Source organism: Netta rufina (assembly GCF_964035555.1).
Source record: "Netta rufina genome assembly, chromosome: 17".
Taxonomy (NCBI): Eukaryota; Metazoa; Chordata; class Aves; order Anseriformes; family Anatidae; genus Netta; species Netta rufina.
The window spans coordinates 11,855,468-11,870,405 of NC_140141.1; the positions used below are offsets into that span (position 1 = coordinate 11,855,468).

Consider the following 14,938-nt stretch of genomic DNA (forward strand, 5'->3'; position numbering starts at 1 on the left):
TCCCTTGCAGCTTGTATGTGCGTTGAGGGCAGTAATTGTTGTTAGCCTTCCTGTTTGAAGGATTGTTCCTGTTAAGGCACTTCATGTTCCCTCATCTCTGGAATTGCATTGCATTTCTCCCAGTAAATTCTATGGTGAAACGATTGCTATCTCTTGGCAGAAGGGAGTACAATTGTTCTGTCCTATGGATGATATTAAAAGGCTTTATACCTTGAACAATGGAAAGGCTTGAGCTAAAAATGACAGACTCTCTCATCTGTGAAACTATCATATCCTTTTGTTTAGTCCTGAGCTAATAAAATGCTCTGGCTTCCTGTGGTAGTTGCTAGTACTGCTTTTATACAGCTGTCTTGCTGTTAGTTGTCCAGGAATCTGCTGCAAAAAAATAGTTTTTGTCTTACTAGTGCATTAATTGGTAGTAGTGTTCAGCTCAGCTGCATAAAGAAAATGTACTCAGTTTATCCTGAATTCAAGACCTTTCTGTATTAGTGACGTATGCCCTAGTACCACGGGTTTTTATCTGTGGTGTTAGTAGAACCAGAGCTGCAGTGTCCCAGGGTTGGATTTTGGTTTATTTATGAGCACATTGGGAATTGTGATTAACACAACAGATCATCTTGTTGACTTTTTTTTTTTTCTTTTTTGTAAAAAGAAAGCATCTTTACCCAGTTCAGATGGGGTACTGGTCTAGTCTGAAACTTAAAACTCTTTTTGTCAGCGTAACAGCACCTGTACAAAACTTCTGATGCCAGTGCCATTGACCAGTGCAGTTCTTACAGGGCTGGATGGCAGAGCTTCAGGGTGAGACCTTGGCTTGGACTCCAGGCCTCTTCCATGCAGCAGTCCTTCTGTGCTATTTAAATACAAACTTATTCATCATTGTAAGATGCGCTTCTGTGTATATTAAAACAAACTTTGGATTTGCTACCTGTCTCTCGTTCCAGATGAAGCTGCCAGTGTTATTCAATTTGGCAAATCAGCCAAGCGATCTCCGGAGTCAACTCAAATTGGGCAGTATGGGAACGGCTTGAAATCGTAGGTATTAAAAGCCAGTGTCATGAGATTATGGAGGTTAGAGATGAGATAGCAAATGTATTTTGTGCTTGGAGGTGTGTATCTTTTTTACCAGAAAAACACTTGGAGATGAAATCTAAAGAAACATATGATGTTTTGGTATGCAGGAACCCTATGGACAGAATGAGTAGAGAAGTGTGTTCAAACTGATGACAGTGTTTTCCGTTATATTTAAGTGATTCAGGGGATATGGATCAGCTGGAAAAATGAAAGAGCAGGAAAAATAAAACATCTTAATATGTCAATATCAGACAAATAGTAAAATCATAGCAAAATAGTGCTGCAACCTTTCTCTAGGAAGGTTGTCTGGTGGTGAGGCACTGGAACAAGTTTCCCAGATGCACCATCCCCAGAGGTGTTCAAGACCAGGTTAGATGAGGTCCTGAGCAACCTGATCAGTGGGTGGCATCCCTGCCTATGGCAGGGGAGTGGAACTAGATGATCCTTGAGGTCCCTTCCAACCTAGGCCATTCAATGATTCTATGAATTGCATAGAGATGAAGGGGAATGATGGTAGGAATGAGGAGAGGGGTGGGATTTAAGTGAGAGATTAACAGAAATAAATCTTGCTGATCGGTACAGATTTGATATGAAAGAGAAAAAACATTCACAGCTGTGAAACCTGTTTGAGAAAGTTGAAGGACTTTTATAGATTACTCTGTCTGTTCTGCCTTTATGCTTCTGGTCTCCATGTGGTTTCTTGATGTACGTTCATCTTAGTGGGGGAATCTCTGTGATTCAATAGATATCTGGGGGAGAACAGAAAGCAGGGAGGGTTGAAAGGGTTCTAGAAATATCATCAATCCAGCTTCAGTGCAGGAATAGATCCTACCTGTGCTCTTCCAGGGCAGAACCCTCGCCTGTTCTTAAACTTGAGTGAGGGGCATACTATATTGCAGCTAGGAATTGCAGACTGAAGCCTAAATGTGCAAAAGATGTTTACTAATACATTGGTCTAATCTAAAGAAATGAACTGACAGAACCCCTGATCCAGCTTTAGATTAAATGAAAATTTTGTCCATTAAGGGTTTTTGGAGGAGTTGGCTGATAGGATAAAAGAGAATATTGGGAAGGAAGGTCTTATTGGGAATATTGTGAGAAAAATCTCAAATAATTTTCTTCAGACAGGATCTTCTGTGAAGCTATTTTATTCACGATTGCAATGGCGGGCATCCTGTCAATCAGGAGTGCATCCAAGCAAACAAATCATAACCTTTTATCCCCTATTACCCGACACCTGATCACCTCTGCTGTTTCCTCATTGGCTGAATACTACAGGTTCACAAGCTACTCGATGCTCCTCTACACCATATATGTACAATTTTTCCTTTTTTCAACCTTTTGATTTCTCCTTTCTTATTTTTTGAGAACTTGTGATCATTGTTTAAATCTTCTCACACTGCTCATCCTATTTCTCTCAAGCTTCTACATTACTTTGAAACAGTGAGGCCTTCTACTGTTCACTAATCTACTTAGCATTTCTCCTTATTATGACTACACAACTATCTTGGAATACAGAAAATTAGTTCTCTGTTGCAAAAACACAACTTTGTTGCTCACAATATGAGAGTTAGGAGGTGGAGGACTGTCCTTTTTGTGATAGCTAGCTGATAAGTTGAACTGCTGAATTGCTAATGTTCCTGTCACATTGGAAAATATATTGTCTCCCAGAAACTTGTCTACTGCTATTCATTTGTGTGTGCAGCGAAATGAAGGCTGCATTCATTTTCTCACTGGCTTACATTTTTGCTCATATATTTGAAGGTTATTATCACATCTCACTGTAGTCAACTTCTTCAGATTTAAAAACAAAACCTTTGTTTTAAACTTTCTTCATAGTATGAGTTTGGAAAGTTCCATTCTGCACTTTTTAATTGTGATTAGTGTTAAATGTTTTAGGGAAAGAATTTAGAGAGCTCCATTGCTTCTTGTGAAAATGTCCAGATTTAGATGTGGTTTTTTTTGTTTGTTTGTTTGTTTTTGGAAGGAACAATAGAGAGGGAGGGTAGCTGCTGTTTAAGCCTTTTTACCCATCTTAACCTGTTTTTGGTGTCTCATACTTGAACATAATGGAATGAAAACATAACTTAGTCTGCTTTTTAAAGAATTAGCATAAATTCTGCTAATTTGCTGAAAAGCATTGGTCATCAAGTATAACATGCTGCTTGAAATCTGTCTCCAGGGGTTCCATGCGGATTGGGAAAGACTTTATCCTTTTCACAAAGAAAAACACCACCATGACTTGCCTTCTCTTGTCACGGACATTCCATGAAGAAGAAGGCATCGATGAGGTTTGGACATAAAATATTATAATGAAGTAATGTGGTCAATGTTGTCTCATCTGAACTTCACCCAGCTCTTGAAGGAGGAGAGTCTGTGTCAGTATGGATTTCTACTGTGTTTTATTCAGTGTATGGTTTTCTCTTGGGGATACCGTTGTGTATCTGAACTCATTGACACGGAAGTATTTTTGTGCTCAAGAGCAAGTATTTTTAAGGCATAGCCAATAATGAAAAGTTACATTTTTGCATTGGCATAATATGTAAGGATTTTCCGTTTTGATAGTGGAGGGAGCTGTACAAAGAAGCTGTTGAGGGGGCAGTGCTTGCTAGTGGCTAGCTAGCAGTAATGTAGTTCCCATAGTGCCTCTGGAGCTAGAAGTTTTGGCTTGAGCTTAATTCTAAAATAAGGAGGGGACTCACTGTCCTTGATATACAGCTGCAGTCTGTAATTCTATCTTTGTTCATGTTCTAAACAACACAAAACCAATAACCTTGTTAGAATCCTACCAAGAAGAAACAATGACATCAGAAAAATAAATGAAGAATAATTCTTCAGTTTAAGAGAAGAGTTGAGCACAGAGTTTGATGCTTCTTTTTTTTTTTTTTTTTTTTTTAAGAAGCAAAACTTGTGGTTTTTGTTTTTTTTGTTTGTTTGTTTGTTTTTACTGTTAGATGAAAGTTATTACAAGAGGTAAAAATGATATTGGTTGTGTTAACGTTGAGCAGCCAATACCACACAGATTACTTTGGAGTGGTGTCTTATAAGACTAGATGTTCTAGAAAAGTAACTTGGAGGCTGGAAAAGAAAGGTTCTTGAGCATTTGACAGTTGTGTAAACCGCTGAAAAGTTAGGAAGGGCTACTGCTCAACCTTGTTCCATGTAAATGGCTGACTAGAGTGGGTAGGTCTGAATTGCTCCTGGTACAATGCTATTTGCAGGTCATTGTTCCACTGCCCACCTGGAATGCACGGAGCCGAGAGCCTGTGACTGACAACATGGAGAAGTTTGCTATTGAGACGGAGCTGATCTACAAGTATTCCCCTTTCAAATCAGAACAGCAAGTGATGGAGCAGTTCAATAAGATCCGTGGTGAGAAAGGTATGTATCTGTGGTGCTGGTCATGGGCAAGGAATTTGGGGGTTTGGGGGGGATTCACCTGATCAACTTTTTGCTTGCTTAGGCACCTTGGTGATCATATTTAACCTCAAGCTAATGGATAATGGAGAGCCAGAGCTGGATGTGACTTCTGACCTCCAAGATATTCAGATGGCAGAAACACCCCCAGAGGGAACGTAAGTATGACTGATGTTACAGGCCCTTGGATTCTGATCTAACTATATTTTGGGGTTTATCTGTATGCTGTGTGCATACGTTTGTTTTTTTCAAAGCTTCTCTTTCTGTGGTGAGTAGGAGAGTTTAGACGTTCTTTAGTTCTTCAGCAGTTTAGAGTTGATGCATTTACATAGCTCACAGATGTTATGCTTGTGTGTTTGTTGTGAATTTACGCCTTGACTTGTCTCAGCTTAGTCAAAGCAGGCAAACTCAGTACCCTTTTTTTAATTATCTGTATTAAGGAGAGGAAGCCCTCAGCTATAGGTTTAATCTGTGCCAGGATATGTCACAGGATAGGGAAAAGTAGTGTGGGGAGGTGATTCTGTTGGTCTTCTTGAACCTGGGTACCAGTTTCTTGGGAAATAAGAATCTTACAAATTTTTTCAACAGAGAAACTTGTTAAGGTAAGGTAAGGGTAGAGGATGAGACTATGACAGTAGTAGGTGATGGCTGTTTTTTAACCAGAGAATAATTAAGGGGAAAAATTGTGAAGGAAAAAGGAGGGACAAGGATGAACACTCTGACAAATAAGACATTGGTTATTCGGGTAGTGAATTGATAGGGTCATCTTTGAGGTACATGGATATAATAGGGAGAATGTCTCCAGGTGGTCCTACAGTGAAATGCTGAACAAACTGATAAATATCTGTAAACATCCATCTCCTACAGAAAGCCTGAGCGCCGCTCCTTCCGTGCCTATGCTGCTGTGCTCTATATCGATCCTAGAATGAGGATATTCATAAATGGACACAAAGTACAAACCAAGCGACTTTCCTGTTGCTTGTACAAGCCAAGGTAAGCGTTAGACCACAAGTCTGCATATGTGTGCAGGAGTTTCCATACAGAAGAGGTTTAGCATTTTGCTCTGTGTGTATCCTGCATAACTCCATGTTAAAGCCACGGAAACAGATCACAAGATTATAGGATGTGGGTTTGACATCTTGGAAAAACAGGAAGATAATGGAAAATCTAATGCTTTTGTAAATCAAAAGTAGCTTGTGCAATTTGTCTCCTTTAAAACCAAACACAGAATCATAGAACGGTTTGAGTTGGAAGGGATCTCAAAGACCACCTAGTTCCAACCCCCCTGCTGTGGACTGGGACACCTTCCACTAGATCAGGTTGCTCAAAGCCCCATCCAACCTGGCCTTAAACTCTTCCAGGGATGAGGCATCCACAGCTTCTCTGGTCAACCTCTTCCAGTTGCCTCACCATCCTCATAGTAAAAAATTTCTTCCAAGTATCTAATTTAATCCTTTAAATTTGCACAAGTCTAGGCAGATGATATCAATTACTCTTCTCTTATCCACCAGCACTATCATCCTATCTTTGGTGACTTGTGAGGTGTGATTTGCCCGTAGTGAAGCAATGTTGGCTGTTGCCTGTCAAGCTAATACTCAGCTTCTTAAAATTTGGAAAGTGGTATCAAACTTCACAGAAGTCACACGAGATTGCATCCCTTGCTCTCCCCTTGTCAAAATAGTCACTTGTTTCATTTTTAGAGGCAGTCAATTTGGTACAGCATGACTTGGCACTGTAAATCATGGTTTGCTAGGTGTCCTTCTGTTTGAAGTGATCATTTTTATGCTTTACATCAGGCCTTGGTAGTTACAGCATTCTGCTTGCAAGATCTGCTTAGGAAGATTGCCTTCAGGAGGCAGTGTATTGTCTCCTGTTTGTAGGGTTGCAAGTCAGCTTGTCTTCGTCTCTGAAGGAAAAGCATTTAACCTGCTTGTCTGCAGGTTAATTTTTTGGTGTTAGAGAACAAAGAATGGAGATTTGTCACAGGATTTAGGGTGTTTAAATGCCTTTACTGTGTAAATTCAGATTTTACTGCTGTTACAATGTTCTTCATCAGGAATAACAGCTTGTCTGCTGAGCAGGACACTTACTGTCCTTTTGTCACTGTTCTTTCTGGAAGCTATGTTTCTGTGGGTTGTATAGTCAACTACTAATACGACCTTACTGTTCAGGTGACAGTAAAGGATATCCAAGACCATGGAGGAAGTAGTTCCTCTTTCCAGAAGAGCTCCAGTTATCTTCTACCTTTTGCTAGAGATCAGTGCGAGACTTCTCAAAGCCTTTCTGGAGCCTGTAATGCCCAGGAGTCAGGAGCAGGCTGGTTTTGTGCAAATCATTCAGCAGCATTTGTAGGTGTGATACCACAGTAGCAGACTCCCTGGAAGCTGCTTTCATCTCTGAAAGAGTTACTTCATCTGTTTCCTCCCACGGTCACTGTTGGAACTTGTTTAGCAGTGCAGGCTGTACAGCTAGAAGGAGGCAGGCCGTTTTGCATGTCGCTTTGTATGTAAGCCCTCTGAATGGCCAGTGATCCCAGCAGACATCCAGTGTTGGTGGCTGCAGAAGTAGCGTGTGCTGTTTTGCTTTCTTTGGCTGTTGCTGTGAACCATGTGTTATTGAACCACGTGCAAGGAGTTCACTTTTATGAGGGCACTCTAGGACGATTGTAATGAACCTCTTGAAGATGGATGAATGTTTTGCTATCATATCATCTGGATTTCTTGTCTATTGGTCTTACGTATGTCTTTGCTAGGTACGATGTTCCAGATCATTTAAATGTTGGCTTTCCTGGCTGTGGCCAAAGTCATTTGGAGTCAGAAACTAAAGTGAAACATAATGGCTGGCTGGTTTCTTCTTTCTTGAAATGGTCAGTCTGGAACAGTATATCTGGAACCAGATCTGAATTCCAGTAGTCCTTGGTTTGCTTTTGGGATATTGAACACTCCTGCAGGCACCTGAAGCTGGTATGGGGAGTAGGACTGGGGAGGAGGGCGTGGAGTTGGGATGACATCCTTCACTGCCTCTCTGGGTTGTTCCACAGCTGTGCTCTGTGTGTCCTATTGGAAAGGTGAGGTGTACCTCACTTTCTAAAGCTGTCTGTGATCACGCTCAAGTACTTCTCTGTCTCAAGAGGTGTGTGTGTTGAGAGAATTCATCTTCACCCTGTTCCCTCCCAGCCAGGAAAGTAAGGCAGGATGTGGATGAGGTAATGTAATTATGCCAGCATGTTGAAGGTAGTTCTGGTTTTCAGAGTACGTTCTGGCTCTTGGCTCCAGGTAGCTTAAATCACCTTTTAAGTAGATTTGAAGAGACTGTGCACACAAAACCTTACTCTGGTTATTGGGTGATTTTCTGGAAGAGTTAGTGTGTGTCTGCTTTATCTGCAATGAGGAGGTCCTTATGAGTAGCAGCAAAGGAGTTTACTACATGCAGAAATGCGTTTAAGTGGACTGTGCTTGTGTTTTGAGTTTACTGGACTTGAGAGTAAAGGATTTCTGATAGTGAGACTGTTTCTGACATCTGAGCACATACGTGTTCACCCACAGAACCATACATAACCAATCTTTTTCATCTGTGCAAGGTGATTTCTCACGGATCTTGATAGACTATATTTCATTTGGGGGAATCTTACCTCATTGGGACTTAAATGTGTTTCCTCCTACTTTAATGAGCTGGTCAATCAAGCTCTAAGTTGTTACATTTTCCCATATATAAAAACAGCATTTTTGTGGCTTTTACTTTTGGCATAATGGTGGAGAGTTGTTTTTCTTCTTTTTTTTTTTTTTTTTCCTTTTGCCTCCATAAAAATGTATTTTAGACAGGATTTTCCTTTGGATACTTCCAAAACCTCATGTCCAAGGTGGTTCAAGTTCTTCCAGGCTCTGGTCATCCTTGGCGTCATCTCTTTCCCCACTTACACACCTCTATGTAGAAGTGACGCATACTCATAAGCTTTTGCCTCTTTTACTCTGCAATAGTCATAGTTAGATTGTAATCTGCATTTGGCATTTCACGTTACAGGGAAGGTAAAACAAGTCACTGCAAATCAAACACTTTACAAGGTTGTGAGTCACATGTGTAGCATATGGAAATGTCCTGAAATTTTGAAGCTGCAAGTTGAAGCTGTGTTCAGACAATTCCTATACCACCTAGAGGCTTTGAGCTCGCCCTGCTTAAAGACATGAACTGTGGAACTGCATATGTAGATGGCTATTTGCAGGAGAGAGGAAGGGGCGTTTGTGTAGAATCGGAGGATTTGGAGAAGTTTTATAAATATATTCTGTCCTCTTTTTCACTTCTGAACTTGTTCCCCTTAACCTGGGGATTTCTTCCAAGAATATGGGATATGTTGTACCTCCACTGGATAATGTAGAAGGGGGTATTGTGGTTGCAGCAACAGCTAAAGCATCTCTGACTTAAAGATATGTCCTAAGTACTTCCAAAAATGCCCAGTTACTGATATGTAAACCTCCTTCATTTATTGAATCTGTTGAAAAAAGTAGAGTAGAATGTGAAGATCTTTTTCTCCAGGAATACAGTGATGAAATCTCAGTTTGACCTTACTGCTGAGATTGCTAATTAAGTTTTGATCATTACAGGATGTACAAATATACTTCAAATCGTTTCAAGACCCGTGCAGAGCAAGAGGTGAAGAAAGCAGAGCATATGGCAAGGATAGGTGAGTCTTTGGGTTATGCATGCACATCCTGATTTTGCTGCAGCAAAAGAAAGGAATAAAAGGCAATTGTTTGAACACAGATTTTTATTCTATCACCTGATACATACTGATTGATCTGGGTGTTGATTTTTTTTTTCTTGCTTCAAGACTACCCTTTGTATATTTAGTCTGCCTTCCTTATTATGTCTTGTCCTCAGGAGAAACCAAATTTGACAGTATTGGACATTCAGGATATAGAAATAACATGAACATATATATATATAGCATATATCTTTGTTATATTTCATAAATTTAGCGTACAAATCAGTCATCCCAACCCATGTTGAGGAAAACCCATAGAGAACAAGGAATCTTGAACTTGTACGACATGTTATATATGAATTATGTATTAGAGGATTGAATTGTGTATTATGTACTATGTAATACTGACTGTGACTGCTGATCAAGTTTAAGGTGGCTTGTCAACGGTATCCTCTCATATATAAGATTTTATTTTGTACCTTTTTATGCTACTTCGTCATCTCTCCCTTGTATATGTTAATCCTGTCTTTGGAAATCTGTTACCTCAGATGAATGCCTGATGATATGATGTCTGTACTAAATGGCTAATACTGTTCTTTCTCCTTGTGTTGTAGCGGAGGACAAGGCTCGAGAAGCAGAGAGTAAAGCTCGTGCACTTGAGCTGCGCCTCGGGGGGGACCTTACGCGGGAGTCCAGGGTGAGACTTTTGCTGTTCCAATGAGTTGGATTTTAAGTGTTGAGGGGGAAGGTTTAGAACTGTGCTTTTGGAGCAGAGAACTGGCTGATTAGCATCTCCTTTTAGCACTTTGGTATGGGAAGCAGGTGGTGACTGCTATTGGAGATAAGTTGTCAGCAATGTTTAGTCCCAGGCAATTGTGTGGTGTCGTCACCACAGGACATGCTTGAACGTGTTTATTTTCCAATCTGAACAAGAAGCACGCTGACATTCCCATGCATACAGCACACAATATCAGGTGGGAAGGCAGTGCCTTGTTTTGAGTTTTACTGTGAAGGTGCTATATCTGATGTTCTCTGAAGAGTCTGGGTGAATGTTAAGTATTTGAACAGAAGTAAAATTGTTTTTTTGGCTATTCTCTCTGATTGCCCTTGCAGTTTGCTCTTAAGTTTTCTCAAGCTGTTGCTAGAGAGTTCTTTTTGTTTCCTTCTGAATGGTACCTTGTGAAGCCACAGCTCCTGTGCTGAGACCAAGGGCTTTTTGAAAGGTGGGTAAGGCCTAGGCCTAGCCAGCACTTAGATGGAAAGAGGATTTGTGGGAAGTGCCAGCAGGTGATATTAGCATAAAATTACTTTCCTTCCTAATGACATCTAATGGGGAAGGAAAAAAAAAGCATTTGCGTAGCCCATCTATTTCCATTTTGTGTCCAACCATTTGCTGTGTGGTTTTAGTTACATTAGATGTTTAGTTGCCTTTGGATATTTTCTTCCAAGCAACTGTGTAGCTACTTAACCAAGGCAGCAACTGGTGCTACCCTAAATGTTTTGGTGTGCTAATTATTGTCCTCCACAGTTGGTGCATTCTTTCTACAATTTTTCCCCCTTCAAAAAGATCTCAGAAGTGAGTTAATTTCATGAATTTCACTGTGAAATACCTCTTGGCAGGTGACATTACGTCAAGCCCAGAACTCTGCAATAACCATGCGCCGGGAGGCTGATGTAAAGAAAAGGATTAAGGAGGCAAAGCAGCGGTGAGTAAAAGGCAGTTGAAAGCTCTGATTTTCTCAGTCTGTTCACTCCATGTGCTTTGAGTGTTTCTTCTGCTTTACTTCATGGGGTGGGGTGAGCAGTTCAGCTCAAAGCTTAAATACTTGTGAGTACTCTATATGCCCTGCCTGTTTAACCACAAGTTTGCTCTTCTGGTTACTTCTGCTATTCCCATCTTGCTGTAAGAAGTATTTGAATTTGGCTTTGTTGTTGTTGATTGGTTGGTTGTTTTGGAGATATTTACCTGGTTTTCACATAAGGTTTTTTCATTGCTTCACTTATCTGTTACGATTCAAAACAACAAAAAAAAAAAAAGCTCTGGTTACAATTAAAGCTATTATTTAACCACAGGAATATTTCTCTTTTTGTATATCAGTTGTCTGCAAATTTGTCATATACGTTTGAGAAAAATTAGTTTAAATTAGTGTACACTAATTTTTAGTTGTGTATTATTACTGCATAATGCTCATGAATGCACAGCTCAGGTTCTCATAGTATCTGATGGTAGTAGTAGACAGTTAAAAGATCTTCAAGAATTTAAACTTTAAAGAATTCCAGGTATCTTCAACTAACCACTTAGAGAAGCCAAATGACTTAACTGGAACAATGCACATTAGTGCTGAAAAATTTGATGATTAGAGGAAAAACAGGGGAGATCAAAAATCAGAGGAATGAGAAGGACAGTGGTGTAGACTGTGCCTTTCAATTGTTAAAAAATTTGGCCTCATTTGATGATACCTTCAGCCTGGAACAGGTATCCTCATGAAAAACAATCTGTGGTTTTCATGAAAGCTGTGAAATCCATCTAAGTTAGACTTTGAAGAGCAATACTTCTATTAAATAAAGAGGTTCTGTTTGATTTTACAACACTGCTAAATTTCTTGAGGCTTTCTGCATCACAGGAAATACAATTCATGATAATCAAAGACTCAGATTCAGAAAATCTGTATGTGCATTGATTTAGCATTTATTTCAATCTAGAAGGTATGAACCAAAATCACATAGAGGACCAGTCTGTGCCTAACAGTACTTTCATAAGACTCAACTGCAATTTTTTTCAAAAATTAGATCTGAAATAAAAACCAAAATCCATTCCTATAGGAGAAAATGTATCCAAATTAATAATTAAATTGCTTCAACAGATACCGTCCAGCCTAAATTGAAGTTTGTATTTCAAAGTCATTTTTTTAATTAGTCTTCAGTTGTAATGTGATTCGGTATCATGTTTCAACAAAAACATTTTTTTGTTTTTTGTTAGAAATAGCTGAATATAGGACAAGTTTTTAGACAAAACCGTAATGCTCAAAGGTGCTGGAATTTTCATGCCCTTTGTCTAATAATTAGCAAATAATTTTGATTCCAAAATCTTTATTTTTAGTATCTCAAAGGTTCTGTTTCATTCTTTTACAGGGCATTGAAGGAACCCAAAGAACTGAATTTTATTTTTGGTGTGAATATTGAGCAGCGTGAATTGGATGGCATGTTCATTTATAACTGTAGTCGGCTGATAAAGATGTATGAGAAGGTGGGCCCACAGCTGGAGGGTGGCATGTGAGTTTTTGGAGATTTTTCAGCAATAATTTGCTTAAGTCTGGCATGTTCCCACACATAACTTTGGCCTTGCTATAATCATTCTTCATGAGCATGAGACCTTTGTTTTATCAACCTTCAGTGTGGATTCTGGCAAATAAAATGTATTTTTATATTTCTCAGTATTTCCCTAGCTTCCCAAATTAAAAAAAAAAAAAAAAAAAAGTTATTTTTTATGACCACAAATTTTGGTTATACCTAGAGCAGTATGAGCCTTGTATGCTTGTTACTGTGTCTGGGGCTAACAGATGAATACTGGTAGCAATACTACTTCGTTCTAGGGACAGGGAGAATAGGTCTTGAAAGCAAATACAAATATTTGAGCCCACCTTGCTTTTTTTCAAAAATACCAGCGCTAAATATTAAGTCTGAATAAAGTCTGGTTTAGAAATCTAGTAAGTTCAGAATAGTATTATTGCAGGAACGTGTTTCTGTAATCCACTATTTTGAATGTTGCTTGTCTGAACACTGACCTAGTAACTTAATGATGCTCATAACTGTATGTTCCTCTTCCAGGGCATGTGGTGGAGTAGTAGGTGTAGTGGATGTGCCCTATTTGGTTCTGGAACCAACCCATAATAAACAAGACTTTGCTGATGCCAAAGAATATCGACACTTGTTGAAGGCCATGGGAGAGCATTTAGCTCAGTATTGGAAAGATGTAGCTATAGGTAATGAAGCTTCACCAGCTGCTTTTACCAGCTGCTGGAAGGGGAGGCTTTGGTGGCTGGAAAGGAGCTAAGGGGGAGGACAACCAAGAGTGAAGGTGGTGATTTTTGAGATAATAGCTCCGTACTGAATGGGGGCTTTTTGTTTTCCAGCCCAGAAGGGTATCATCAAGTTCTGGGATGAATTTGGCTATTTGTCAGCAAACTGGAACCAGCCTCCATCTAGTGAACTGCGCTACAAACGCCGAAGAGCCATGGAGATTCCTACCACGATTCAGTGTGGTGCGTCTGACCAGGCTGCAATTAGGAGGCTGGTCCTCCCTGGGAAAGGGAGAGAGGGAGGGAAATCCTGTCTGCAGTTGGGGAGCAGCTAAATGGGTAGGAGATTTGAGGTGACCTCATCTATAATTGCTCCATTCTGGGGCTTGCCTCCTTTTGTGAGTTGCCCTTGCTTGCATCTGCTGGCATACTTTTAAACATCTTAAAGTAAGTTTTCTTTCCTGCACAGTCTTCAGGTTCTTCTTCAGGTGCACTTAGAGAATGGGACTGGTGTGGTCAGTAGCAGAATTGAGAATGGGCTTCAAAATGTCATCTGAACTGGAACTGACCAGAGCCCAACAATGGAATAAGATCCAAAACTCCCCAATAGGCAATGGAAAGTAGTCAAGTAACTTTTACTCTGATGCACTGGTGTGTTAAATGGCTCAAGGCGTCATCACAGAAAGGAACCATTTACAGTCATCTTTTGAACTTAATGAAGATTGTCTTTTGTTCACCCCTGAATGGCTATGGCTAAGTCCTTGTTCCAGCTGGAAGAAGGGAGATCTTTATATAAGCACTTTCTCTTTTGATAGAGAGCCATCAAACTTCCCAAAGAGGACGAGCTTTCCTGTCATTCTTCTTGACCTTTTCTATTGACATCTGCCAGGGCCTGTGAAGCCTTTCCAGAGACTGATTTAAGAATATTTGCCTTTTCTTGGCAAAATGTGATTTTTAAGATGTTGATTTTCTGGTAGTCCAATCATGTACTAGATTTGGTTTCCAGAACATCTGGCTTATCTAAAATGTATTAAATTATTACCTAAGTTTAGTGGATACATCTCTGAGGTGTTGGGTGTTGATACCAGTAAGGGACAGCCTGCATTCTGAGATGAGTGGTGATTTCAGGACAGGCTGTTTAGTTTCATTTGTAAGTGCTATCATTACAGCAGTGAATGTGAAATGTGAATTCATCAAAGTACTTTGTGAACGTGGAGCAAAAATTGACTTAGCATATCTTGTTTGTTTCTTTTTTTGCCACTGGTCTTAATTGTCATTGGATATATTTAGGAAATTGGTGTGGTCCTTGGACTTTAAATAGGCTTGAGAAGTGCTATGGGGTAAAAGCTGATTTTGTGGCTTAAGATGTATATTTCTGACTTGCAAAGTGTTTATTACCTTAATAGATGTGTGTCTGAAGTGGCGAACACTCCCATTCCAGCTGAGTTCAGTGGAGAAGAATTACCCTGATACCTGGGTATGCTCTATGAACCCTGATCCTGAACAAGACAGGTAAGAATCAGTTAATATAAAGAACTTTCTGCAGTGTGTCTTATTTGTACTATTTTTTTTTCCTAGTCATGCATTCTTTGAGAACTATTGGAGGGATAGACAGGAATTCTATACCTGTATGGTACACCTGTAAGCTGTGCTCAGAGTCTGTGAATGCATGATGATGGCATACCTATTTGGAGCTGACACATGGATGGACATGGCACATTGCATTGTG

General features: G+C 39.8%; 1 protein-coding gene across 1 annotated transcript in view; it reads left to right on the forward strand.

Moving 5' to 3' along the window:
- Positions 1-14,938, forward strand: part of MORC2 (MORC family CW-type zinc finger 2) — a 38,364-nt gene that overhangs the window by 11,998 nt on the left and 11,428 nt on the right. Inside the window, exons 5-16 of the mRNA XM_084297246.1 lie at positions 945-1,035; positions 3,257-3,365; positions 4,296-4,455; positions 4,538-4,649; positions 5,359-5,484; positions 9,090-9,169; positions 9,805-9,887; positions 10,811-10,896; positions 12,323-12,463; positions 13,019-13,173; positions 13,324-13,452; positions 14,616-14,721. Of these exons, the coding sequence (XP_084153372.1) occupies positions 945-1,035; positions 3,257-3,365; positions 4,296-4,455; positions 4,538-4,649; positions 5,359-5,484; positions 9,090-9,169; positions 9,805-9,887; positions 10,811-10,896; positions 12,323-12,463; positions 13,019-13,173; positions 13,324-13,452; positions 14,616-14,721 (1,378 nt within the window). The remainder of the gene's footprint in view (positions 1-944; positions 1,036-3,256; positions 3,366-4,295; positions 4,456-4,537; positions 4,650-5,358; positions 5,485-9,089; positions 9,170-9,804; positions 9,888-10,810; positions 10,897-12,322; positions 12,464-13,018; positions 13,174-13,323; positions 13,453-14,615; positions 14,722-14,938) is intronic.